The 27,288-nt window shown below is 46.7% G+C and overlaps 1 protein-coding gene across 1 annotated transcript in view; it reads right to left on the minus strand.

Moving 5' to 3' along the window:
* CCNJL (cyclin J like) overlaps positions 1–27,288 on the minus strand; it is a 63,043-nt gene that overhangs the window by 3,924 nt on the left and 31,831 nt on the right. The window contains exons 2-4 of the mRNA XM_010592275.3: positions 23,887–24,100; positions 2,430–2,732; positions 1–160 (exon numbers count right to left, since the gene is read on the minus strand). Coding sequence (XP_010590577.1) covers positions 1–160; positions 2,430–2,732; positions 23,887–24,100 — 677 coding nt within the window. The remainder of the gene's footprint in view (positions 161–2,429; positions 2,733–23,886; positions 24,101–27,288) is intronic.

Raw genomic sequence — 27,288 nt, forward strand, 5'->3', positions numbered from 1 at the left:
ACCAGCAGGATTTCGATGCACACGCTGAGATGCTCCAGGGAGTACTGTGAGATCCTCTGTAGGTCTCGGGTCCAGTACGGCGAGAGCTGCAGGCAGATCCTAGAGGCCCCGACGCAGGCTGCGGCAACCACAGACGGCTGGAACTTGTAGAAAACATGGTCTGAAAGAGAGCCACAGAGGGCAGTTGGCACCAAGACACATTCCTTGGGTTTCAGTGCCCACCCACCTCCCTGCTGCCTGTGCCCACCTGAGGACTGGTGACAAACGATTACGCTCACGGCTGTTCACTGCTACCCTGGACAAAGGATGAAAAATTAGTAACAGCGTGAAGTGCCATTTTTTAATCTTAAATGCGTTGGCTCTTAATCTGAGGCTTTTCTTTTTCTTAAAAAAAGAAACACCTTTTCCCTACTTTCGAAGTTCCAAAAACCAAGTCTATGTTTAATCTATTGGGTCTGAGCTAGAAAAGCTGCCTTCACAGGACTTCATCACTGGACTTCAATTTCCTTAGAAACAGGGACAGGATCTTAATTTTGTTGCTGTTATTATTGTTGTTAAACTCTTCACAATCTGAAGCACAGACTCCCGAGGTTTCCTTCATCTGGGATTTTTGACGTTGGCCAAGGGCAGTGATTTTCAGAATATTGTCCAAGGTTTCCAAGGAGGCTGCAAAGGACTTGCTGATGGGCCATAAACCGAACCGCAAACCATTTGCCCTTTCTTTGGTCGTTATGCGCAAATGACACGCCATTTCAAAGGCTTCTGATTTAAGGTATGACTAAAGGTTACAGTAAGGTTCCCAGGTGGCGCAATTGGTTTGCACTAACCAAAGGCTGGTGGTTCGAACCTACCGGTAGCTCTGCAGAACAAAGGCCTGGCAAACAGCCAAGAAAACCCTGGAGAGCAGTTCTACTCTGTAACGTGGGGTTGCCCTCAGCTGGAATCCATTTAACGGCAGTGGGTTGGGTTTGGCTGGAAAGGCTCTGATGCTGAACAGGTTTCAGGGAAGCTTCCTAAGATGGCCTAGGAAGAAGGGCCTGATGATCTACTCCTGAAAATCGGCCAATGAATGCTCTATGGATCACAGCGGTCTGATGTGTAACAGGTTGTGGGGACGGCTCAGGACCAGGTAGTGTTTCGTTCTCTTCTGCATGGGGTCACACGAGTCAGGGCCAACTTGCTGGCAGCTAACAACAACAAAGGCTACTTACTACTAGTAACAATGCCCAACCCACAGCTGGCACTCACTAAAAGTCTGCTGAACAAATGAATGAATGGCTACAAGAATTTGATATTTCTGAACTAAAGCTGGCACTTTACTTTGGCTTACTGAAGATTCTTACTTAATGTTCTAATAAGATGTCTGGCAATATGACAGAGCTGGTCTGTAATTGTGCAAAGGCAAAAAGCGGAAGTTCTCACAATTTTCATGAACGATGCTTGGTTGTTGTTGTTGTTAGGTGCCATCGAGTTGGTTCCGACTCATAGCGCCCCTATGTATAACAGAAAGAAAGAAACACTGCCCAGTTCTGAGCCATCCTCACAATCGTTGTTATGCTTGAGCTCATTGTTGCAGCCACTGTGCTTGGTTATCGGTGCCTCATTACGCTGTCTTAAGTTGTTCCTGATTTTTAGCTACTTCAGCTTTTGCCTTTTAAAGTATCATCCAGGTAGTGTGGTATAATGGTTCCAGGCACAGCCATGGAGTCAGACTCAATGGGTTCAAATTCTAGCAATGGCCTTGGGTAAGTTACTTCATCTCTTCAGCATCAACTCATTTGTAAAATGGAAATTATAGAAAAAAATTTCACATGGGGCTGTGTGGTTTAAATGAGATAATGTATGCAAAAAATGGCAGCAAGGTGCCTGGCTTACAGTAAGTGCTCAATTAATGCTCACTATCACTAGAAACCCTGGTGGCACAGTGGTTAAGAGCTATGGCTGCTAACCAAAAGGTCGGCTGTTGGAATCCACCAGGAGCTCCTTGGAAACCCTATTTGGCAGTTCTACTCTGTCCTATAGGGTCGCTCTGAGTCAGAATCGACTCGACAGCGGTGGTGTTTTTTTTTTTAATCACTATCTTTGGAGCCCTGGTGGCATAGTGGTTAAGACCTCAGGTTGCTAATCGAAAGGTCGGCAGTTCGAATCCGTCAGCTCCTTGGAAACCCTATGGGGCAGTTCTACTCTGTACTGGGGGGTCACTAGGAGTCGGAATCGACTCAACGGCAATGGGTTTGGTTTTTTGTTGGGTAACACACTGGGTAATTCCTCACCACTTCTTTGCTCATCCCTCGTTCTTCGTCTACGGCAGAGCAGGAGTGACCAGGAGGATGGACATGCCTCACAGCATCCCCTGACCCTGGCCCCTGTGTGGTGGGCAAGGCGTGAAAGGTTCTGACATGGAGCCCACACCTCTCTACTGCCCTCACCTTGCAAGGTGACCTCTAGGAAGTAGTGAGCGTATTCCTTGAGGCACTCTTTGGTCTTGCGGGGGCAGGTGGTGGGCCAGCTGTGGCAGTGGTGATCCTTCTGGCTGACAGAGGCCAAGAGGTAGTAGTCCAGGAAATGGGCAGGCGTGGGCAGGCAGAGGTTCCAGCCGAACGCCTCCAGGAGCAGCAGCTCCGTACCCAGCAGCTCCTTCTTGGTGAGGGTGAAGTTCTGGCTGCTCAGGATCCGCGTGCTATTTATCTGCTCCAGCTTGGGTACGTGGTCTTCCCTATCCTCGAACTTACCTGTAGAGAAACACAGGTTACTGGAAGACAGTACTTGCCTGTACCCAGGAACTAAAGGCCCACCATGCCTGGACGGGTGCTGGCAGAAGACAGAAAGCAGAAAGGCTGGATTGCGAACGGATTAAGAGTGTACATTCCGGATCTGTCAGACCTAGGCTCAAATCCCTGTGCCACTGCTTCCAGCTGTGTGATCCTGGGTCGGTGTCTCAAGCTCTCTGTGCCGAAGTTCCTCATGGGCAAACAGGGTAATACTGGAACCTATACACCGTAAGGCTTTTGTCAGATTCAATGAGAAAATGCACACTAAATGCTCAGTCCAGCAGCTGCAACACAGAAGGCACTCGGGAACCGCTATTAACGTCCGGGGAATAAGGTGGGTCCCTGCCTGGCCCTCAACAACGCAACCTCCAGGCCGTAATCAGAAAGACCTTGCAGATCTGATCCCGTCCCTCTAGATGTATAAAATCCTTGTAAGTGGCTTCCCTTGTCCTCAGTATTGAGTGCAAACTCTGTAAATGGAGTCTTAGCTTGAGTTCCCTCAGGAACAGTTTGCTTAGGAGGTGAGTCCAGGAAACATCAGTAGAGATGAGGGAAGTCGACAGGACAGGGAAGAAAGCCAGTAAAAGGACGTTATCAAGCCAGTTGCCACTGTGGCCAAATGGAGTTTCATCCTATTTGGGGATTCTGAGAAACAGTATAAAACATGGACCCTAGGTTATCCCACCCAAGGGCCAAAGGAAGAGAGGTATTTACATATCACTCCCTGGTGGTCACAGTGTGGACTGCTCCAGGTGGCAATGATTTCCTAGCACTTCTGGCCCACCCCAGAAAAGCAGAACAGGCTCCAGTGGCCAGAGAAGGCCTTGGGTTAAAGAGACGCAGCCGCAGGCAGGTGGGAGCCAGGCTTGGGTGTACTGAGGGTCAAGGCCCAGGGCCTGTGGGGGTGGGCTGCAGCATACCTCACTAGCTCATCCCTTCTCACACTAAGGAAGCCGCCCACACCTGGCTGTGGACTTGATGACCTGTGGTTCTTTGAGGACATGGTGCTCTCCTTGCCTCCAAGCCTTCGTCTACGCAGGTCCCTCTGCCTGGAACACCCTTCCCCAACCCTTCTTCACTCAGGCCACCTCCACTTGTCCTTCAAGTCACAACCTCCGAGCCTTCCCTGACCACAGCCCCCATGTACTGTCTGACTCCCACATAAGATGGTGAGCCCGTGAGGGCCTGGCCTTGGTCTGGGCACCTCTGTCCTCCAAGCCCAACTTCATGAGGTGCAGAGCAGCTGCTGAATGAGAGTCAGAAGAGGCAGTGGGAGGGCCCAGCTGACCTCGAAGCACATGTCTGTGATGAATAAGGGAATAACTCAAGGGTTCACACACCTGCTCACAACTGCGGTGCCTTCTGACCCAGTTATCTCATGCTCTGAGGTCAGGTAAGGAAGTAACCTCCAAAGGCTGCCCCTACAGCGGCTACAACACAGTCCTGAGTAGGGCCTCAAAACACGTCACTGTAGAGAGAAATACCGTCTCTGTGACGCCAGGCACCCCACCTTCTCAGAGCACAATGGTAACAGTCCACTAAGTGAGTACTATGGATTGAACTGTATCCCCCAAAATTATGTGTTGTAAATCCTAACCCCTATACCTGTGGATGTAATCCCACTGGGAATAGGGTTTTCTTTGTCATGAGGCCATAGCAGTGTAGGGTGTGTCTTAAACCAATCACTTCTGAGATGTAAAACAACAGATCAGGCACAGAAGAAAGAACTACATGAAGATCCCCAAGGAACCTCAGAACAGAAGCTGAAAAGAGACAAAGTCCTCCCCCGAGAGCCAACAGAGAGAGAAAGCTTTCCCCTATGAGCCAGTGCCATGAATGCAGATTTCTAGCTTCCTAAACCGTGAGAGAATACATTTGTTTGTTAAAGTCACCACTTCCATTTCTGTTACAGAAGCACTAAGAAACTAAGACAGTGGGTAGAGATGGCACAAAGTGAAGCTTCGGCCTGTGACAGGTGGGAGCTGAGCGAGTGAAGATGTTAACACAGCGGAAATGATGGCCAACCACGGGCTCACAGCGACTCCACACTCCAGCTCCTTCCACAGCCCTGCCTGTCAGGGGTGTGGCAGAGGGGCATGGCCTCCAAAGGACATGCCTTCTCTTTTCTTGCACAAATGCAGAACTCAGGCAGCAGAGCGCAAGGTCAAAGCTGCTCGCATAACTGGAAATCCTGGGGGTAAGGCCTGGCTGCCTGCCTTCCCTGCTCTGCAGCCTCATGCTGCCCCTACTGCCCACGCCCCAAGCAAGGATCCAGCCACATGAATCGCCCACCCCTTCCCGGGTTAGGAGTGCTCTCCTTCCCCTCCCCACCTTAGCTTGTGTCCTCCTGGGCTCAGTTCAGAGGCCCCTGGATGATGGCCATCAAAGCACCTCTCACACTGCATTACTTGTTTAATACCTGTGGCTGGCCCCTGAATCTAAACACCACAAGGACAGGGGTCTGACCCATTCACTGCTGCACCCCCAATTCCCAGCACAGTGCCTGGCCCATAGCACCAAACCAGTTGTCATCAAGTTGTTTCCAACTCATGGCGACCCCATGTGTGTCAGAGTAGAACTGTGCTCCACAGGGTTTCCAATGGCTGATTTTTTGGAAGTAGACTGCCAGGCCTTTCTTTCAAGGTGCTTCTGGGTGGACTTGAACCTCCAGCCTTTCAGTTAGCAACTGAGCACATGACCCATGTGTACCACCCAGGGACTCCCAGATATTCAATAAATATCCGTTGAATGAATGAATGATTCTCTCTGGATAGTGGAATTTTAGGCCATTTGAATTTTTCTCTGGTGATCTCTGATTACCTATTTACCCTAATTTTTCTTCAATTACCATGTATTCTTTGTGCAATTTGAAAGGAAGAAAAAATTTTTTTTTGCAGAATTGCCAAGGTTTCCCTGAACTTGTGCTAAATTCCGCCAATCTTGTTTGCATGCACTCAATAAATATGAGTTCTCTTTTGTTCTCCTGAGCAGAAGGCAGCACTGTGAAGGGCACAGCCTTAAGCACCGTACTGGGGGTGGCACTGAGACCTTCCGAGGTATTGCTGGCAGCCGACAATCTATTCTGACCTGCAAAAAACCCAAAACCAAAACCACTACTGCCAAGTCAATTCCAACTCACAGCGACTCTAGGGGACAGAGCAGAATTGGCTCATAGGGTTTTCGAAGCTATAAATTTTTACAGAAGCAGACTGCCACATCTTTCTCCTGAGGAACAGCTGGTGGGTTCGAACCTCCAAACCTTTTGGTTAGCAGCTGAGCACTTTAACCACTGACTGGCAGATATGCTAAATCAGACCAATTCCCTCCCTCTACCCAGGGCTATCAAACCATTCAGAACTCTGCCTTTTCCTCAGCTCCCTGGCCCAAGAGGATGACCATAAAATGGAAGGGGCCTGGAGTCCCTGGGTGACACAAACGTTTCAGCGTTTGACTACTAGCTGTAAGACTGGCTGTTCAAACTTACTCAGAGGTGCCTCGGAAGAAAGGTCTGGCAATCTGCTTCCAAAAACCTATGGAGCAGTTCTACTCTGCAAACACGGGGTCACCATGAGTTGGAAACTGACTCGAAGGCAACCAACAACAACAATTACTGAGGAATCTGAATTCACCTGCCCCCTCTACTCCCCACGCTGGGGAAGCCATGCCTCCTGGGGACCCACCATGCTGCAGGCCAGAGCCTAGCTGAGCTGGGTCTGGGTCCTCAACATGACTGCTGTGGACCTAACAGCACAGCACCAAACTCCAGAGGCTGCTGATCGGCTGACTGTCCAGGAATCCACCCATACGAGGATCATCATGTAGGCAAAACGCACTCAGTACACGCCTGGCAGAGCAACTCATGCAGTCCTTAAGCTGGGCTGGGCACTGTGCTCAGTGCTGGACACTCCCTGGATCCTCACAGGAACCCCTCCAGGTAGGGCCCCTTGGGATCTCCAGAGGCTCAGAGAAAAAGCTGACGACATCTGGGTTAGCAACTACTCCCCAGCACAATACGTTTCACAGCCAGAAAAGGTTTTATGAGTTTCCTGGTGTTGCACATGCCCTGCAGACATTTCCTCTCCTCCTCCCGTGACCCTCAGGGGGAGGCCCTTTGTCCCCAATGCTGCAGCCACCACCAAGCACCGTTACTCAACTGCTTCCTCCTTCCTGACAAACTGCACCGACAACAGATGCCAGGCTTCAGGCAGGTCCCCAGGGAGGGGCGGGGGACTCAAGTCCTTCTAAGTCAGACAAGAGCCACAGACTCTCCTCGACTACTCTGTTACATTTTTCCCCTGCCAACTTTTTATTTTAAAAAAGAAAAATTCAAATCCATTGAAAGTACGAAAAAACAAAACACATAGGACCTTGCACTCAGGTTCTCCTATTGTTGACATTTAGCAAAATTTGCTCTGCACATGTGTGCACAGAAATACTACGTTTGCTGAACCATTTTAAATTAATATGAGGACACAACACGGCACCCCTAAGTACTTTAAATACTTCAGCCTCCATCTCAAGAATAAAGTCATTTTCCTACAGAATCATAAATGCCATTAGCAACCCTATGACCATTAACACTAATTCAATATTTTCTACCATACGGTCCATCTCTCATTTTCCCCAATGGTCCCCAAAACACCTTTTATAACCTGTTGTTTTCAGATCCAGAATTCAAAGAAGGTTCACACACTGTTTGTTATGTCTCTTTAGTCTCATCTTTTTTCATTTTCATGATACTAACTCTGTGGAAAAACCTAGGCGTGCTGTCTTGTAAAATGTCCCACATTCTGGATTTGCCCAATAGTTTCCTCGTGATTGGAGACCCTGAGGGGTGCAAATGGTTAATGTGCTCAACTGCTAACCAAAAGGTTGCAGGTTCGAGTCCACCTAGAGGTACATCAAAAGAAAAGCCTGGCAATCTACTTATGAAAAAATCAACCATTGAAAACCCTATGGAACACAGTTCTACTCTGACACATGGGAGCATCATGAGTCAGAATCGACTCAATGGCAACTGTTCTTTTTTTTCCCCTCCCCGGTTCCTCATGATTAGATACATGTCAACTAGTTTGGGTAAGAAAACTACAGAAGTAATATTTTGTACTTCTCACTGGGTCACATCAGGAGCTACATATGTCAGCTTGTCCCAGTAATGGCCATGCTAAGTTTGATTGCTTGCTTAAGGTGCTGACACCAGATGTCTCCATTTCAAAGGTACCATTTTCTCTTTGAAATTAGTAAGTCATCTCAGAGGTGATACCTGAGACTGAATACCCTGTTTCCCAACAACTTTTAACTCAACGGTTTGGCATCCACGCACTGACAACGGCTTCCTGAATAAATGATGACACTGGGGTGAAAAAAGGATTTTTAAAAATTCTACCATTCCAGCTACACTTTTTTTTTTTTTAATGAAATCACACTGTCCCAAATTTGAACAGCGGAGATGTCACCAACGTACTTCTAAGGTTAAAAAAAAATCCTAAACCTACTTGAGCCTTTACCACACAGCGCATGTATGTAGTGACGATGAAACACATAATGCCTCTTACATGCCAGGGCCATGCCAGGATCAGCCTGCCCTTCCCACACCTGGCTGGTTCCTCCCGCCAAGGCTGGCAGCTGCACAGAGAGGGTAGGCAATTTGTTCCAGGTCACACAGTCGGTATCGATGATGAGTCCGGCCAAGTGGCCTAAACTCTTAACCACAGACTGAGCAAGACACTGCTTGATCCAGTGTGCTACAGGAAGACACTCACAGACTGGCTTCTCTTCTGCCAAAGTGGACACTTCCGAAGCGATCCACTGTCCTGGCAATCAAGCCCTGAGGCAGCCCCAACAGGAGTCCAGACTTTTTTTGAATTAGAGCCAAGAGAAGCAGTATTTGTAGCTGCACAGAAAACAAAAAAAACTTTTTTTTTGTCAAAATTTTTAACCAGAAAAAATAAAGCAAACAATGAACTCCCGTGAATGCGTTACCAACAATCACTGCCTTTTAAAAAATACACTTAAATAAAAAGGGAAACAAGACACAACAGCATTCTGGAGAAAATAACTGTTGCCCCACTCCTGAGGCCCAGGCCCAGTGACTGTCCACTTGCAGCTAGACAGGCTGCCACCTGTGTTGCTCCCAAATGACCCCACCAACAGTCCTTCATGCCAGCAAAGTGCCTATTAGTCCATTAACCCAGGCTCGGAGATAGGGCTAAACGACTGGTCCAAAGTCCCTGGCTGAAGCGAGCTGGTTTTAAAGCAACAGCTGGCCGCTTCTTTTCCCTAAAGAAACATAACTAAACCAAAAAAAACCAAACCTGTTGCGGTCGAGTCGATTCTGACTCCTAGGGACCCTGTAGGACAGAGGAGAACCTCCCTATAGGATTTCCAAGGCTGTACAGAAGCAGACCGCCACATCGTTCTCCTGTAGAGCAGTTGGTGGGCTTGAACCGCAGACCTTTTGGTTAGCAGCTGAGTGCTCAGCCACTGCACCACCAGGGATTCTTGAAGAAACATAATGCCTTTAAAAAGAGGTGAAACTACTCTTTTCCAAGAATGGCCACCTCTGATCCTATTTTAAAGTCCCCTCCCCCCTGCCCCTGGCCCCACACCTTCATCTAAGAACGAGAAACAAAATCTGATCAGAAAATGAGACCCCTTGTGTACCCATATCCCCCAGCAACACCCCCCCCCAACCCGCCGCCACCCCGTGTGGTGCTGTGATAAAGAGGGGTAAGCAGGCCCCAGGAACAAAGAGCTGCTCCGATGGGGCCTGGCCTGGCTCTGACCTCCAGGTGGGGTCTGACACCTTCCCAGGTGGCTACGCAAAATGCTAGGCAGTACAAAGGCTTGGGCCCAAGAGGAATGAGAAAGCTCTGGTTGGAAAGGCTTTTTCCCAGTGTCGCCACCACCCTTCCCAGGAGAAGGAAAAGGGCGTCCCAGGAGTGGAAGGGGCAGGCCCATTAGTTTCCAGGCGGTGCTGGGCTGACTGGAGGCCTTTCTGATGCTAATTCTTTTCTCCTCAGATTTTTCCTTTCTCTGAGCCAAGAGAAATGGCCACCAGGAGAGGCAGAGCAGGGCAATTTAAACGCAACCTGCCAAGCATTATTTACTGCTTTGTCCTGAGGAGAGTTAACGAGGGCTATGGAGCCCCATGACCCGGAAAGCCAGCATTCCTGGGAGGTTCCGACCGGAAACAGGAAAGAATGCCTCCCCAGGGGCCCCAAGTTCATGCTCAGGTGCCTGTTTCCAATTCTCGGTCCCTGTTATAATTTGCGTGTCCTTGGGCAATCACTGGAAACCCTGGTGGTGCAGTGATTAAGAGTTTGGCTGCTAACCAAAAGGTCGGCAGTTCGAATCCACCAGGTGCTCCTTGAAAACCCTGTAGGGCAGTTCGACTCCGCCCTATGGGGTCACTATGAGTCGGAATCGACTTGATGGCAGTGGGTTTCGTTTTGGGTTTTTGGTCAATCAGTTAGAAACCGGTACCGTGTGGGGGTGGGTAGGGAGGGCTCCTTGAAATATCTTAGGTAAATGGCACAGGACCCAGCAGGTAGGAGGTGTTCCATAAGCGTTAGCAGCTGCTGTTGCTGGATTTATTCATTGAACACGGTATTCTTTGCACCTTGACTTGAGATCTTACAGAGTCCTGCGAGTTGAGTATAGGTGAACTGTAGAGTTGGTGGCTGATACTAGAAGACATTTTCTTACAGGTTCTGAAAAAGGGGTGAAAATAAGCCCAAAAGAAGTCTCCCCTACCCAACCCAATCCACTGGCTGGGTACAAAGAGGATGTGCTGACTGCCCAGAGTGGACACTAGAGTTACCCCACCCTCGTTCCCCTGTAGGGTGACCCTGAACTCTGACCCTTCTGCTGGAGTTTCAAGGCTCACAGCCAGGGAGGGAGGCAGACTGGTGCGGGGGGCCCAAAGTCTTTCCTAGATGGGCCCCCACCTGAGGTGAGACTTTCCTTATGTCACTCCTGGTTAGCAAGGGGCAGAGAATCCACTCGCCCAGACGTGAGCTCCAGGGGAGCAGGGTGTTTCCACATTTTGTTCTCTTCAGCAACCCAGGCCTGCTGCTGGCTCTCAGGGGAAAGGAAGGTCCCATGCCACCCCTCACTTTACTGCCCAGGGACGGGGGGAGCTTCTGGGTACTGTTCTTACTGTGCCTTCAACAAAGGGGTCCTCCAGTTAATGCTCTAACAACCCTGTGAGGTTGGTGGTGTTGCACACATGGAAACGGTGGCTCAGAAAGGTTAAATGACTTGCCTCCCCCTCACCCATCTGGTAAGGGACAAAGCAAAATATAAAAAAGTAAAAAAAGTGTGGAAGTCTGCTCCATGAGACAATGGCCAATCTTACAGAACATAGATTGCCTTCAACTAGCACAGCATAAAGTTAATACGCAAGTTTTTTTTTAAACGAATGAATAAATGACTCCAAAGTCCATTACTTTTTATAGCACAAGCAGGAAACCTCAGATAAAGTCACAAGGACCTCTGCAACCCCACAAAGTCCCCTTAATGAGTCTATCTATCTGGGTGCAGGAATTCCCATGGCTGTGGGTCAGACCAGTTGCAATCTTTTCTCATTAATCTAAGCCCTTCTTTACATCCCTCCCCTCGACTCATGCTGCTTGCTATTTTAAGTTCTTCTTCCAATGACAGGAAACCCTGGTGGTGCAGTGGTTAAGTGCTATGGCTGCTAGCCCAAAAGGCTGGCAGTTCAAATCCATCAGGAACTCCTTGGAAACTCTATAGGGCAGTTTTAATCTGTCCTACACAGTCACTATGAGTAGAAATCGGCTCAATGGCAATGTTGTTTTTTTTTTTTTCCAATGGTAGGATTTAAGTCAAAGGAGTGAATCTCCAGCAAGATACTTTCTGTAATAAAGGAGTCATCTCCCTTTCTTTAGCCTTCCCCTGGTAACCACTAATAGTCTTAGGTCTGTATGTTCTTGTTGTTAGGTGCTGCTGAGTCAGTTCTAACTGATAGCGACTCTATGGACAAGAGAACAAAACACTGCCCAGTCCTGCGCCATCCTCACAACTGTTTTTATGCTTCAGCCCATTGTTGCAGCCACTGTATCAATCCATCTCATTGATGGTCTTCCTCTTTTTCGCTGACCCTCTACCTTACCAAGCATGACATCCTTCTCCAGGGACTTGTCCTTCCTGACAACACGTCCGAAGTTTGTGAGACAAAGTTTCGCCATCCTCACTTCTAAGGGGCATTCTGGTTGTACTTATTCCAAGACAGATTTGTTCTTTCTTCTGGCAGTTCATGGATATTCAATATTCTTCAGCAACACCACAATTCAAGGGTGTCAAATTTTCCTTCGGTCTTCCTTATTCCTTTTCCAGCTTTTGCATGCATATGAGACTGAAAATACTATGGCTTGGGACGGGCACACCTTAGTCCTCAACAGGTCTGTATACACTCGCCTATTCTAGATATTTATATTGTATGAGTATGCTCACAGAATATTTGACCTTTTGTGTCTGACTTATTTCACTCAGCATAACGTTTTCAAGGTTCTTCCATGTCGTGGCACGCATCAGGGCTTTACTTCCCTTTATAGCTGGGTAGTATTCCGTTGCATGTACCACATTTTATTTATCCATTCATCAGTTGATGGGTATGTAGGCTGTTTCCACTTTTTGGCTACTGTGCTCTTCTTTATAAGCCACTGCTTGATTCGGGACAGACAGATAGCTGCCGTTGAACTGACTGGGACTCACGGTGACCTCACATACAACAGAACAAAATGTTGCCCAGTCTCATTAAGTGTGGGCATGTCTGAGTCCCTTTCCCTCACTGGGCCTCTTCACCAAACACGATGTCCTTCTTTAGCTGTCGATCTCTCCTCATGACGTGTTCAAAGCAAATGAGTCAACAATGTTCTCTTCTCCTGTGATCCACAGGGTTTCCACTGGCTAACTTTTGAAGCAGACCATCAGGCCTTTCTTCCTGGTCTGTCTTAGTCTGGAAGCTCTGCTGAGACCTATCCACCATGGGTGACCCTGCTAATATTTGAAATGCAAGTGGCATAGCTTCCAGTATCATAGCAACAAGCAAGTCACCACAGCACAACAAACTCACAGATGGCGACTGATTCAGGACCAAACCCATAATCACAATCACAGATGCAATGAAAGTTTAGCTTTTGGATGGGATGTGATGTGGGGGAGAGAAAAACCCAGGGACAGAGCAAGCAAATTTTCCAGTTAAAAGGCAGTGCTTCTGTGGTCTTTGAAGAAGGGAAGAAGCTGTGACGGGCCTTGAGGGAGGGAGCTCAGTAGTACCACCCTTCCACTCTGCCCGTAAAGACCTGCTATTGTTCCTGCTTCCATGATTGGCTCCTCTGGGGACCCCAAGGTTAGGAAATGTCCCAGATAACTAACCTCCAAAATCAGCCATACCTGACCTATTGGGTAGACTCGGTGTGGCCTGGGAGCTCCCCTGGCTGTGGTTCCCTAGGAAACAAAGAAAGGGAAAAAAAGCTTGCTTCCAGTGCCTCCTCCTTCCCCTCTGCAAACAAGGCTATCCTGTTCATGGTTGCATCTCTGGTCTCTGGCAAAGAGTAAAAAAAAAGGAGTGGGCCCCAATAAATACCGAGTGAAGGAAGGAAGGAAAGAGTGAAAGCAAGTACAAATCCAGCAGGCTGATCAATTCCTGAGCTCAACTCTCGTAATACAGACCAGAGGTGAGATTGGTGGGTGGTTTTTTCTTCAGGAGGTAATTGTAAAATGCCTCCCGGGTCAGAGGTGGTATTTAGCCAGCGGGGTCATGCCTCGGCTTCCCTTCTGGCTGTGAGGATGTCCCTGTTCCTGGATTAAGCAATCGTGGAATGCCTTCATACAGCAGCCGCCCCAGCAAATCCCTGGGTTCTCTGTGCTCCACTTTACAAGTGACCCAGATAGTCTCACCGATACTGTCTACAGCTGTCTAGAAGCAGGTGTTGTGGGCTGAGGACTGTGTCCACTACTAGCCTCCAGGGCCAGGCCAAGTCCCATATGACTGCCCTGAGAAGAGAAAAGGAGTTTTCTCCTCAAACGAAGGCTTGGCACCACTGCTTTGCAGACGCTTATTCCTGACCCTTCAGGGGCTGCCTCTGAACTGGCCCGATGGGGCTTCGAGAAAAGCAGAGTGTGAGCCCTCCTGGGTTGCAGGGCCAAAGGCGTGGATGGAGAAGAGTCAAAATTGGCCGCTCTTCTTGAGGTCAGGAAGAGAGCTTCTTTCAGACATCAGACCCATCCTGAGGGCTGGTGTTTTCATCCAGGTCAGCTGAAATGTACCACTGCCAGCTCAGAAGGCAGAGGACCCAGAAGTGTCCCAGCAACCTCCCCATCCCCTGGCCGGAGTGAATATTCCCACAACATCCAAGGAAGGAAGTGGTCTGGCTCTGGGACAAAGGAGACTCTTACGTAGTGGCTGAGAGCAAGGGCTCAGGGGCTGACCACCTGGGACCCCCTCCTAGCCACACCACTCCCCAGCAAGTAATCTTAACTTCTAGGCCTGAGTTTCCTCCTCTGCTAATGGAAAAAATAACACTGCCTACTTTGTGGGGCTGTTTTGAGAATTAAATGAGTAAACCCATGTAACCTGGCTGGCATATGCATTCAAACACAGAGCTATTCCATTATCACTGAGGTTTGGGTTTGCCCCGGCCCTGCCCACCAACATTCTGATTATAGGGAGAAAAATGTAGTGAAATTGCCAGTAATTTTTATTTTGGTCTTTTTACTTTTTTGATTTCCTAATTTTCTATAAGGAACAAACATCACTCTTTTGCTGAAGAAAAACATTCTAAACCCCTCAGAAGGCAAAATGTCACTGATGGGAACTTAGAAGCCAGAACTGGCAGAGCAACTGTCAGAGAATGTTCCAGCATGTGGGTATGCCCTGGCCCAAGGATATCCCTGCATGAATCTGCTCCACAAGTGCCCAGAAGTCTAGAGGTGTCAGACTTTCCTAGAAGAATCCCAGAAACCCCAAAATGTCAGTGACAAGGAAGAGACGTTTCCTGTCTAGACACCAAAATGCTTGCAATTAAAACTGAGACTCGGGAGGTGGAGGAGGCCAGACAGGCTCCTGGAAGGCAACCTTGAAAATACAGGCAAATATACCAAAAATGAAAATAATCTCTAATCTCACCACCCAGGGGCGTACCCAGACAGCATATTTCCTTCGTGTTTGAAACTGGTTTTAAACCCAACTGAAGTTGCCCTCCTGGTCCTATCACAAATGACAATGCTGAGCAGGTGATGCGAAGCCAGGGCAAGGTAGGTTGCTGAGACCAAGGGTCAGTCCCCAAAGCTGAGGGAAATCTCCAAGCCACGTAGGTCCTGAGTCTGTTAACCAAGGCAATAAGAGTTACAATCTAAAACATCCTCCATCTGGGTTCTCTCAGGAAATGAGGGGCCTCATGAACAAGGACTCTAGAGTTCCTCCTACGCAGCCTTCAGCACTAACAGGAGGATGGCATAATGCAATCCTGGCTGTAACAGGGTGAATAAGGGGCTCTAAGACACAGATATTCACTACAGAGAGGGCTCAAGGTTATAGTAAATAAAAAGAAAATACAAACGCCTGGCTCCCAACAGCCAAACTTCATACCGCGTAGAAAGCAGATGGGGTGCCTGACGTCAAGGTCCTGGTAATCTTTCAACCGTGTAAGCCAGACTGTTCTGCTAACAGCAAGGACATTTTGATCTTCTTAGAAGGGCGACTGGCTTGCTCTTGGCGCATGCCCAGAGACCTGTTGGTAAGGCCAGGCTTGAAGGCAGTTTTTTTAGGAGAAGCCTCCAGAATGTAAGCTCCTTGAGGGCGAGGACTTGATCTGGTCTGCACTCCACTGACTGCCCAGCACTGAGCACACGCCTGGCACATAGCAGGTTTACAAGTACGGGATGAATCATCTTCAACAAGGGGGATCAAAGACATTCCCTCCATTCACCACTGTCTCCCCAGCCAAACACCATGCCGAGCATATGTTGTTGCTGGTGCCATCAAGTTGATTCCAACTCATGGCAACCCCATGGGTGCAGAACAGAGCTGCTCCGTAGCGTTTTCGGAAGCAAATTGCCAGGCCTGCTTCTGAGGTGCTCTGAGTGGGTTGGATCTGCCAAACTTTTGGCCAGTGAGTGGGTACTTAACCATATGTACCACTCGTGGGCTCCTGTTTGGCATTAAAAACAAAAAATAAACAAACCCACTGCCACTGAGTCAGTTCTGACTCATAGCAACCCTGTAAGACAGAGTAGAACTGCTTTATAGTGTTTCCAAGGCTGTAACCTTTACAGAAACAGACTGCCACATCTTTCTCCCGTGGCATGGCTCTAAGGGTCAAATAAACGTTTTTTCAAAGATTTACCTGTGTGGGGCCAGGGACTCCCTGAACACTGCATGTTAAAAAAAAAAAAAAAAAATTTTTTTTTTTTGCATGTTAAATCCTCCCTAAAAAATATGCAGAGCCAAGAACCCCAGACCCTAGAAAACAGGACCCAGCACCAGACTTTCTAAGCCACACTGTATAATGAAGGAGTTTCCAGTCCAGCCAGACGTCTGCCAGGCAGTTCACACAAAATCTCTCCTTAGAAACAGCTCTAAGGCTGCCAATCTGCGGAGATGGGAACAGGAAATGGAAAACAGCCATGTCCTCGGCTCACTCTGCTATGACATTCGAGCCCGTGCCCGGATTTGCTTAGTGTGGCACTCACACAGAGGACCACCCTTTCCAGCCCACCTTATTTTCTTGTTGCTAAAATGCCACTGATTAGAAGAAGATGCACCATCAATTCTGTAGCAGCTTTTGGGAGGAAGAAATATTGTCACATTAAGTGCACACACTGAATCCAAGACCTAGGCTGATTTCCGAAACGTTAACACATTTTAAATGCTGCTACGGACTGGGGGAAATATATTTCTCCTGGCCACTCTTGCATGAGACGCAAGGAGCTGTTAAACCATAGTCTGCGCAGGGGCGGCCACATTTCCTTGCAGATTTGGGTTTAATTCTATAAATAAATGTCATGCTTTGTCTGAAACACACCCCTGAAAAAGGCCACCTGGGAAACCCGCCTCCTCTGCATCCGCTGCCTACAACTGCAGCCCTGGAGGCATGTTACAGTATTCTCTGCTTTGCGGGGAAGCTGGTGTGCACAGCTTCCCCAGGCAGGAAGGCAGCTCATTAGTTCATCCTGTCTACCAGAAGGGATTAAGGCTGCTTTCAAGGTTCCGAAATCTCCAACAGGGGCTGACCCCATCCTGCCCCTCTGCCCTGCTGTCAAAAAGAAGCTGTTTCTTAGAAGCAACAGTTGCCACATAATGAAAGAAGGGGTGAGTGAGAGGAGTAAGGGGTGAGTGACAGAGTGAGAGGGGGGTTTACTAGCAGGAAGGCAGGCCTCTCCTGGAATCTCCTGCACCTCCAGGTTCGAGTACCAGGCAGGCAACAGCTTTTATTGGAATCTGCCCTATGAGACGGGTCTATCGATTTCCGGCTTAAGGAGCCCTAAAAGCTATTGGTCTGAGAACTCACTGCTTGTCTGTGCATCCTGGATGCATTCCCCACTGGGGACACAGGAGAAAAGCAACACGTGGACACTGGCGAGGGGCCCGGATGGGGAAGTGACACTACTCTTTCGATAGTCTGTCATTCAGGAGAAGAGTGGCTCCAAAGGCCCCCAGAAATTAGGTTCAATTTAAGAAAAAAGGGTTCCCATTTGCTGTCAGCTGAGGTAAACCACTGCAAGGCAATTTAGCGCTACCTATCAAAATCTTATACGCGCACACCCTTTGACAAAAACAATCCCACGCCTAGGAATTTATCTTGCAGACATACTCACCTAGGTGTGCAAAACAAAAAGAACAGCTGCTGTCACACTGCTCTCAGCAGTGGGGCGGGGGGGGGGACATAATTTGAACGCTCATCGGATCCACCCATCGCTGTTGAGTCGATTCCAACACACAGGGACCCACTAACAGAGGAATTGTTAAATAGATGCCAGTGTGTCTACAATATGGAAGACTCCACAGTCAATAAAAAGAATCAGGGAGTTCCACGTGGACTGACATGGGAAGATGTTTCCTATGGAACTATGAAGAAAGCAAGTTCAGCACGAACTCACTTGTGTCAATTATATTTGTATATGCACAGGACATTTCTAGAAAAATACATTTTTTTTTTAATAGCTACGATCTTTCTAAAGTAGACTGCCAGGCCTTTCTTCTGAGCTGGCTCTGGGTGGATCTGAACCATTAACCTTTGTGTTAACAGCCGATTGCTTAACTGTTTGCACCACCCAATGGCTCATAGATTCATTTTGGAAGAAGATATAAGAAATTGTTCCCAGAAGTTACTTCTGGAGAGTGGGATGGGCAGATTCTTATTTTATTATTTGAAGCTCATTTTACAAGTAGACCATTTGTAAGAAGGCTTAGTAGTGCAATGGTTAAGCGCTCAGCTGCTAACCAAAAAGTTGGCAGTTCAAACCCATCCAACAGATCTGGGGAAGAAAGATCTGGCAATCTGCCCTTGTAAAGATTACAGCCTAGAAAACACTATGGGGCAGTTCTACTCTGTCACATGGGTCGCCATGAGTCACAATCACCTTGATGGCACCTAATGACAACAGACTGTTTCTAAAAAAATAAAATTCTACGGTAAGGAGATGCACCTTCCTACAGGTTAAGTGTCTCGCAACACAACAGATTCATCTGGGCTGAGGCACCCTGCTCTACAGGGCAGGCCCCCACAGAAGGGTTCTCTACTCTGCAGAAAGGCCATCTGGCCACCTTTCTGCTTGACTCTTTCCACTTCTGGGGAGGAGGATGCAGGACCCTGAGATGAAGGCCTGTATGAGGATTTGGCCTCTCCTACAAAAACCGGAACTCAGAACTTTACCCCAAGAAATAGATGGACTTGTTCCCCTCACTGTGTTTGAGGAAACGGTCCAGTGCCTTCCACTCACCAGATACCATCAGCCAGGGCTGGCAGCACTCACAGTCCAGAGAAAATCAACCCTGCACTGCTTTCCCAGGGAGGGGGTGCTTGCTGAAGTGGCAATGAAAGAAAATAGAAGTTTGCAAAGAGAAATTACATGGAATTGGGATTAGATGGGGAAAAAAAGAAAGGGAAAGTGGAGAATCTGGCAATTTCGTTTCCTGGGCAGTTTATATGGGTATAATCTATGATTCATTTTTTTCCCCTATAAATGAGCACATGTCACAATTATGAAAACACAGAAGTACAGACAGGTTTGGAAGGACACACACTAAACTGTGAGAATGGGACTGTGGGTTTAGGGTGAAACCCACCAGCCACTCCGCGGAACCTCCATAAAGATTACAGCCTTGGAAACCCTATGGGGCAGTTCTACTCTATGCTATAGGGTTGCTATGAGTTGGAATCAACTCTATGGCAATGCATTTGATTTTCTGGTTTAGGTTCTTCTGCACCTCTTGGATTTTAAAAATTGAAGATGTACCTCATATGTCTTATATCATAATCATAAAATTTATATATTCATTTAAAAAAATCCAAAAAGTTAAAAAAAAAAAAAAAAGGAAGAAAGCACACGGAATCCCATCACCCCCAAACGACCACTATCACACTTGGCTGAATGCTGTCCTGGGTAGGCAGTTGGGGGAAAGAAGGGCCCAGCAAAATCACAAGTCTCCAGACTACGCAGCCCCAAACTCCACATCTCCTTCATCAGGTCTTACATTTGGACAATGCTATCCTAGCAAAGCAAAAGGGGCCCCTGGGTGGTGCAAATGGTTAACACACTCAGCTGTTAACCCAAAGCCTGGAGGTTCCAGGCCACCCAGAGGTGCTCTGGAAGAAAGGCCTGGTAATCTACTTTGGAAAAATCAGCCACTGAAAAGCCTATGGAGCGCAGTTCTATGCTGACATATATGAGGTTGTCGTGAGCTGGAACAGACTCCATGGTAACTGGTTACCCCAGCAAAAAGGCCATGGCCACTGGTCTGCCTTTCTGGCTTTCTTTCCCATTCTCCACCCTGGGGCTGAGAACTCAACAGCCCACTCATGTCCAGGCAGCATCAACTAGGCAAAAGCAAAACTCCAAGCTGTGTGACCTTGAGAACTCCCTTTTTCATGAGAGCAGGAGGCTATTCAAAGACCCTGTTATGGACTGAATTGTGTCCCCTTAAAATGCCTGTCAACTTGGCTAGGCCATGATTCCCAGTATTGTGTGATTGTCCACCACTCCGTCATCTGATGTGAATTTCTTGTGTGTTGTAAATCCTGTCTCTATGATGTTGATGAGGTGGGATTAGCAGCAATCATGCTCATGAGGCAGGACTCAATCTACAAGATCAGGTTGTGTTTTAAGTCAATCTCTTTTGAGATATAAAAGAGAGAAGCGAGCAGAGAGACAGGGGGACCTCATACCACCAAGAAAGAAGGGCAAGAGTGCACGTCCTTTGGACCTAGGGTCCCTGCACTGAAACACTCATAGTCCAGGGGAAGACTGATGACAAGGACCTTCCTCCAGAACCAACAGAGAGAAAAAAAGTCTTCCCCTGGAGGTGACGCCCTGAATTTGGATTTCTAGCCTACTAAACTCTGACAGTATAAACTTCTGTTTGTTGAAGCCATCCACTTGTTGTACTTCCGTTCTAACAGCACACTACATAACTAAGACAGACCCTTACCGGGAAGCAGCTTAAAAGCCTGAGAACTGGCAAGTGGGGGCAAGAAGAACCTGCAGCCCTTCTTATCTGACAATAATTTGGTACTGAATTAGCAGAACTCAAAACTCTCAGAGGCAACGTGAGCCCCTTGCACAGCTGGCCTGGGGAGAGGAGAGACAGGGACGGATGGGCTTTCAGGCTGTCATGGAAACCTTTCTTTCCTTGAGCCTCCGGAGCATATGGCGGGTGCCCTGAGCAGTCCACTCCTGCTGCCCGCATGACGCTGGCTGCTGCTCTCAGCATGTGCATGGGGGCGTCTGCCGCCCGTCTGAACAGCTCTCCTTCTGCCAGAGCGGCAGCAGCACAAAGGAGTATCCAGTGTGTGTCTCAAGTACCAGCTCCCCAGACAGATGTTTGGGGAGAGCCCCGTGGCCCCATGGAAATATAACTCCCCTTCCCTGAGCAGGCGGCGATGTAGCCCACAGATCACAGACAGCAGCAGGCCAAAGACCACAGTGCAGGTTTCTCCTGGGCCTCCTGAAATGTGATGCTCATTTTATCCCCCACTCACATGAACGTTGTACGAGCTCTGCATCTCTTCTCAAGAGGAAAAGGAGCTGGACATTGCCTTGGAACTTTGAAACACCAAGAGGCCAGACTCCCAACAAGTCGAGGTCTTCTGTATAACATGTGAAATCCAGCTGGCCCAAGGTAAAGAAATGTCACAAATTCGGAAGCTGGAAAACCAAGCAGCCAAAGGGATGACAAACAACAACAGGTGGAAGGTGCCAGGGTAGAAAACAAGCCTAAATTCTGAAAACGCTAAAGCCCTGCTCCTTGCACTGGGTAACTGTGCCCCTGGGGCTTCCTGGTCTCGGGCCAAGAGGAGGCAAAGCCACAGGAGAAAACGGGCGCCATCTTCCCACAGCATTAGTGGGATTGAAGGATTAGGATTAATGAAACAGGACAATGATGTACTGTGAAGGAGAATGTAAAAGTTGCTTGTATTTTTCAAAACGGCGACTTAAACAGATACTTGTACACCCATGTTCATTGCAGTATTGTTCACAATAGCCCAGAAGGGGAAACCACCCAAGTGCCCACCAACAGAAAAATAAACAAAATGTGGTATATTCATACAATGGAATATTATTAAGCCATAAAGAGAAATGAAGCTCTGATACATGCTATGGCATGGATGAACCTTGAAAACACTACTGATAAAACATTATGAGTGAAATAAGTCAGATGCAAAAGGATAAATATTGTATGATTCCACTGATACAAAATACTTGGAATAGGCAAATGCATCAAAGACAAAAGTAGACAGTGGTTGGGAGAGTGGGATGCTGAAGAGTTATTTTAAAAAAAAGGAATTCATTATAGAAATGCATTGTACAAATTAAAAGGACCAAAATGGGAGGGATGGATTATGATTAACAAGGTGCTTCAGTGTTAAGGGCAAGAAATGATTTCTGACTGAATAGATCAGGGATAACTTCCTGCAGGAGGTGGCCTTTACGGTGGAATGAAGCTGAGATAGTTCTCTAATAGGAGGGAACAGCATGTCAGGCTGGATTTAAAAAAAAAAAGGAACCTGACAGTATCTCTTAAGAACACTGATTGAATTTTAAGGATAAAATACTAGAAATGAGAGAAATTTCATGATTACAGCTGGTGCCTCAAGCCCCAGGAATGTGGGGCATTTGAATTCTCCGCACTAAGGACAACTTGGAGACGTGCAGAAGCCCAGCTCTTAGGGACCCTTCACCCCATTTATTTCATTTATTCCACATATCATTTTTGAGGTCTTACCATGCTCCAGGCTGCCTTCTCTCCCTGGAACTGTCTAGTCAGGGAGGTGATGTTAATTAAAAGCACACGAAGCCATGGGACTCTGTGTATTAGGGAGACATTATCTGCCCAGTACAGCGGTGAAGGCTTTTGGGGGAATGTACGGTTCGAGTAATGTTTAACTAGGACAAAGTCGGCAGAAGTAGGAAGCTGGAAACTCTCTGGGTTGATGGAACAGCATGTGCAAAATTCTGAAACAGGATGGGGCTTGGACAATGTGGCTGGAACCCAGGGAGTAAAGAGGAGAGAGGCATCAAGCCAGGGAGGCAGACATCGAGGGCACAGAAGTAGGTTTGGTCTTTATTCTAAGGCTGTTGATAAAGTACAGGGGGAATTTTTTTTAATTTATTTTTTGTTGTTGAAAATATACACAGCTAAAGATACACCAATTCAACAGTGTCTACGTGTACAATTCAGTGACAGTGATTATATTTTTCAAGTTGTGTGACCATCCCACCCTCTTTTTCCAAATTGTTTCTCACCTAAAACAAACTCACTGCCCCCGCTAAGGTTCCTATCTAATCTTTTGAGTTGCTGTTGTCAATCTGATCTCATATAGACAGATCTTAAAAGAGCACAATACTCAAGGCAGGCATTCTTTATTAGTTAAGCTAAACTATTGTTTGGTTTTAAGAAGACTTCAGGGGATATTTTTGGTTTAAGGATTAGAGATTATCTCAGGGCAACAGTTTTGGGGGTTCATCAAGGCTCCATGGCTGCAGAAATGCTGGATTCCATGAGAATTTGAAATTCTGTCTTCCATTTTCCCCCTTTCCATCAGGATTCTTCTACAGAATCTTTGACCAAAATGTTTAGTAATGGTAGCCAGGCACCACTCAGTTCTTCTGGTCTCATGGCAAAGGAGGCAGTTGTTCAAGGAGGCAGTTAGCCACACATTCCATATCCTCCTCCTATCCCTGACTCTCCTTCTTCTGCTGCTCCAGGCAAATAGAGATCAATTGTCCACAAAGGGAATTGTAAGCAGCAGAATAGCACAGCAGATCACTAGAGTAGCAGAATATTGATACAGTAGTCCCTACCAAGCAAACAGATAGTCAAAGTGATACTGTGTTTTTTGTGAGGTCTCTTTGGAAGATGCAAACCCCAAGAGGGCTATGCCCAGGCCTGGTCCGACTTGGGCCCAAATCAAGTAGCCCCATTTCTAAACACCTTCAGAAAAGTGGCTGCTGGGTTCCCTCTCAGCTCATTCAGAGGCCCTGTACCAGGAACAGGGGACATGGATTTAAGACAGGGATCTGGCATCATGCAGTCCTGGGTACAAATCTTGTCTCTGCAATGTACTTACTGGGTGACCCCAAGTAAGTTTCTTAACCTCTCTATACCTTAGTAAAATGGGGATACTAAGAACACCTGTCTCCTAGGGTCACTGCTTGGATTAGTTAAGATCCAGCTGCAAAAATCCTTAGCACTTAGCCTGATACATTGTAGATGCTAAAAACTTTTTTTTTAGTTATTAATATAGTCCACACTCAGCTAAGAATGAAGATGACAAGCAAAAATCACTGAAATGTAAAATGATTTGGGAAAACATGGCACGCTGAAGGGGAGGTGACCACACCAACAAGGGACTGGGTTTCCACTTACTTGCGAGCAGGAGGCAGGAGACCGCCACGGTGTACAGGTGCTTGGAGGTGGAGATGTCGTAACGATCCATGAAGTGGTCCAACAGGTAGACGGCCAGGTGCCGAGCTGCAGGGCACAGCTGGCAGTGGCTGCTCAGCAGGGTCAAGATGTCGACAAAGAACCGGCGGCTCTTCAGGAGTGGAGAGTGGGCTCGGAAGGCAGGCAGCTTCAGTTCCTGCGGGACAGGTGGGGCAGATGGAGGGTCAGGGCTGCCTCCAAAGAGAGTCAGGTGCCCCAGGAAAGCAAGGCATCGGGGCTTGCCTGCTGACTGGTTAGTAGGCAACAAACACCTCTAGGCCCTTGTTGGTTTACCGTCAAGTCCCAGGATGGCAGCCCCGCTATTCCAGAAACTCCTGGACTGTCTCCCAACCACCCTCACCAAGCACAGGATCAGAAAGTGATCAAGAGCTGCTGTGGTTGAATTGCGTCCTCCAAAAACCTATGTTAAGTCTAACTTTTGGTACCCATGAATATGATCATATTTGGACATAAATTTTTGCAGCTGTAATTTGTTGGCGTTCATACTGGATTATAGAGCAGGCCCTAAATCTAATGACCAGTGTCCTTATAAGAAGAGGGGAGGACACACTGAGACACAAAGAGAGGAGAAGGCCATGTGAAGACAGAGGCAGAGATTCCAGTGATGAATCTACAAGCTGAGAAGTGCTGGCAACACTGGAAGCTAGGAGAGAGGCATGGAAGAGATCTTCTCCAGAGCCTTTAGAGAGGGCATGGCTCCACCATCACCTTGATTTAGAACTTCTAGCCTCCAGAACTGTGAGAGAATGAACTTCTGCCATTCTAAGCCACCCAGTTTCTGGTATTTTGTTAAGGCAGCCCTAGGAGAACACAGAGGTCTACATAATTATAGACGAGAGAATGGGCTCCGAAGCAGCCAGCTATCTACTGCGGAAAGGTTTGCTATCTGAGACACCACCACCAGCTGCCTTCATGTTGACTGATTCATGGCAACCCCAAGTGTGTCAGAGTAGAGCTGTGTTCCTTAGGGGTTTCAATGGCTGATTTTTGGAAGTAGATTGACCAGGCCTTTCTTCTGAATCACTTCTTAGTGAACTCAAACGTCCAACTTAACAGTTGAGCATGCTAACCATCTGCACCAGCCAGGGACACCTCCTCCCCAGTAGCTGATGATTAAATGAAAACTATGCAAAGCACCTGGTACACAGCCACCTCCCAAGGCCCACGGCTTAATTCCCTCTGAGTGGGACTGTAAGCGTTTTTAGAAAAAATTCAACCTAAAAAAGATTGAAATACTAGTATAAGAAACTTCCAACTACCCTTTGTCTAGATTCACCATTTGTTGACTTTGGCCTTTTCTCTCTACATGCACACATACTTTTTTCTGAAACTAAGCTATAGACATCTTGATACTTTCTCCTTGAGGAGACTTTTACTTCATGATACATATGCTACTGTATTATCTGAATTTATTTGTCTAACACAAGAAGTGCCAACAGCAAAAACCAAACCAACAAATATTTTTATGATGGAACATGTTTTCTTTAAATATCTACCACATGTACAATTTAACTGAAGTAGACCAGACACTATCTGTTAAGGAAATGTGTTGGCCACATTTTGTCAAATAGGAAATTAAAGAGAAGCAAAACTAAGGGAAAAACAGGAAAGGAGAAGTTGGCAGAGAAGGAAAGGTGAGAGCTCACTAATCTAGCAGATTCCTTGGGGATGAGGTTAAGACAAATGGGAGACCTTCCTCTGTATAACACCTTTCTCTTAACCCTAGGGCTTTGTTTAACTAGCAACAGTTCTGGGACTGAAAGGAGATATCATTCATTCAATGGTTTGTTCATTCATTCATTCACTCATTTAAGAGATATTAATTAATTCATTTCACTCAATAAGTATCAAATACCTTCTATATGCTAGGCATTATTCTAGTACTGGGGATACCTTGAATAAGACAGACACAGACCTAAATTTAAGAGTTACAATTCTAAAACGCTTAGAAAACAGGAGTAAATATTTGTGCCTTTGCATTAGGCAACGGTTTCTTAGGTGTGACTCCAAGAGCAGAAGTAGCAAAAGAAAAAATAAACTGACTTCAAAATTAAAAACTTTTGTGCTTCAAAGAACACCATCAAGAAAGTGAAGACAACCCACAAAGTAGGAGAAAATATTTGGAAATCATCTTTCTGATAAAAGACTCATATTGGAATATATTTAAAAGTCTTACAACTATAATAAGAAGACAAACAATCCAATTTAAAAACGGGCAAAAGACTGAATAAACATTTCTTCAAAGAAGATATACAAATGGCCAATAAGCACATGAAAAGATGCTGAACATCACTGGCCATTAGGAAAATGCAAACCAAAGCCACAAATGAAACACCACTGCACATTCACTAGGATGGCTAAAAACAGAAACAAGCCCCCAGACATTCACAAGTGTTAGTGAGGATGTGGAGAAACTGGGGCTCTCATAAATTGTTGACGGGAATGTAAAATGGTACCGCCACTTTGGAAAACTGAAAAACAGCTTGGCAGTTACCATACGATCCAGCAATTCTGCTGTCTGGTATATACTTAAGAGAACTGAAATATGTTCACACAAAAAGTCATATACAAATGTTCATAGCAGCATTATTCACAATAGCCAAATGGTGGAAACAACTCCAACGTCCATCAACAGATCAATAAACAAAATGTGGTATATGCGTACGAAGGATTATTATTCAGACATAAAAAGGAATGAAGTACTGACACATGCTACAACATGAAGGAAACTTGAAAACATTATATTCAGTGAAAGAAGCCAGGCATGAAAGGCCACATAGATATATTATTCCACTGATAGGAAATTACATGCAGATCCATAGAAACATTAAAGCAGATTAGTAGTTGGCCAGGGCTGGGGAGAAAGGGGAGAGTGACTGCTTAATGGAGTGATACAAAGTTCTGGAACAAGAGAGTGGTGATAGTTGTACAACATGGTGAATGTACTCAATGCCACTGAATTTGTACACTTTAAAGGGGTTAAAATGGTAAATTTTATGTTATATCTATTTTACCACAATTAAAAAAAGAAATGAAGTCCTGATTCATGCTACAACATGGATATACCTTGAAAACATTATGCTAAATGAAAGATGCTAGCCAAGGCCTCATATTGTATGATTCCATTTATACCTGGTGTCTGAATAGGCAAATCCAATAGAAGAGAAAGCGAATGAGTGGTTGCCAGGGGCTGGGGAGAGGAAGGAATGGGGAGTGACTACTAATGGATATGGGATTTCTTTTTGGAGTGATGAAAATGTTCTAAAATTAGATAGCAATGATGGTTTCAAAACTCTGTGAATATACTAAAAACAACTGAGCTGT

Source organism: Loxodonta africana, chromosome 2 (assembly GCF_030014295.1).
Source record: "Loxodonta africana isolate mLoxAfr1 chromosome 2, mLoxAfr1.hap2, whole genome shotgun sequence".
NCBI lineage: Eukaryota > Metazoa > Chordata > Mammalia > Proboscidea > Elephantidae > Loxodonta > Loxodonta africana.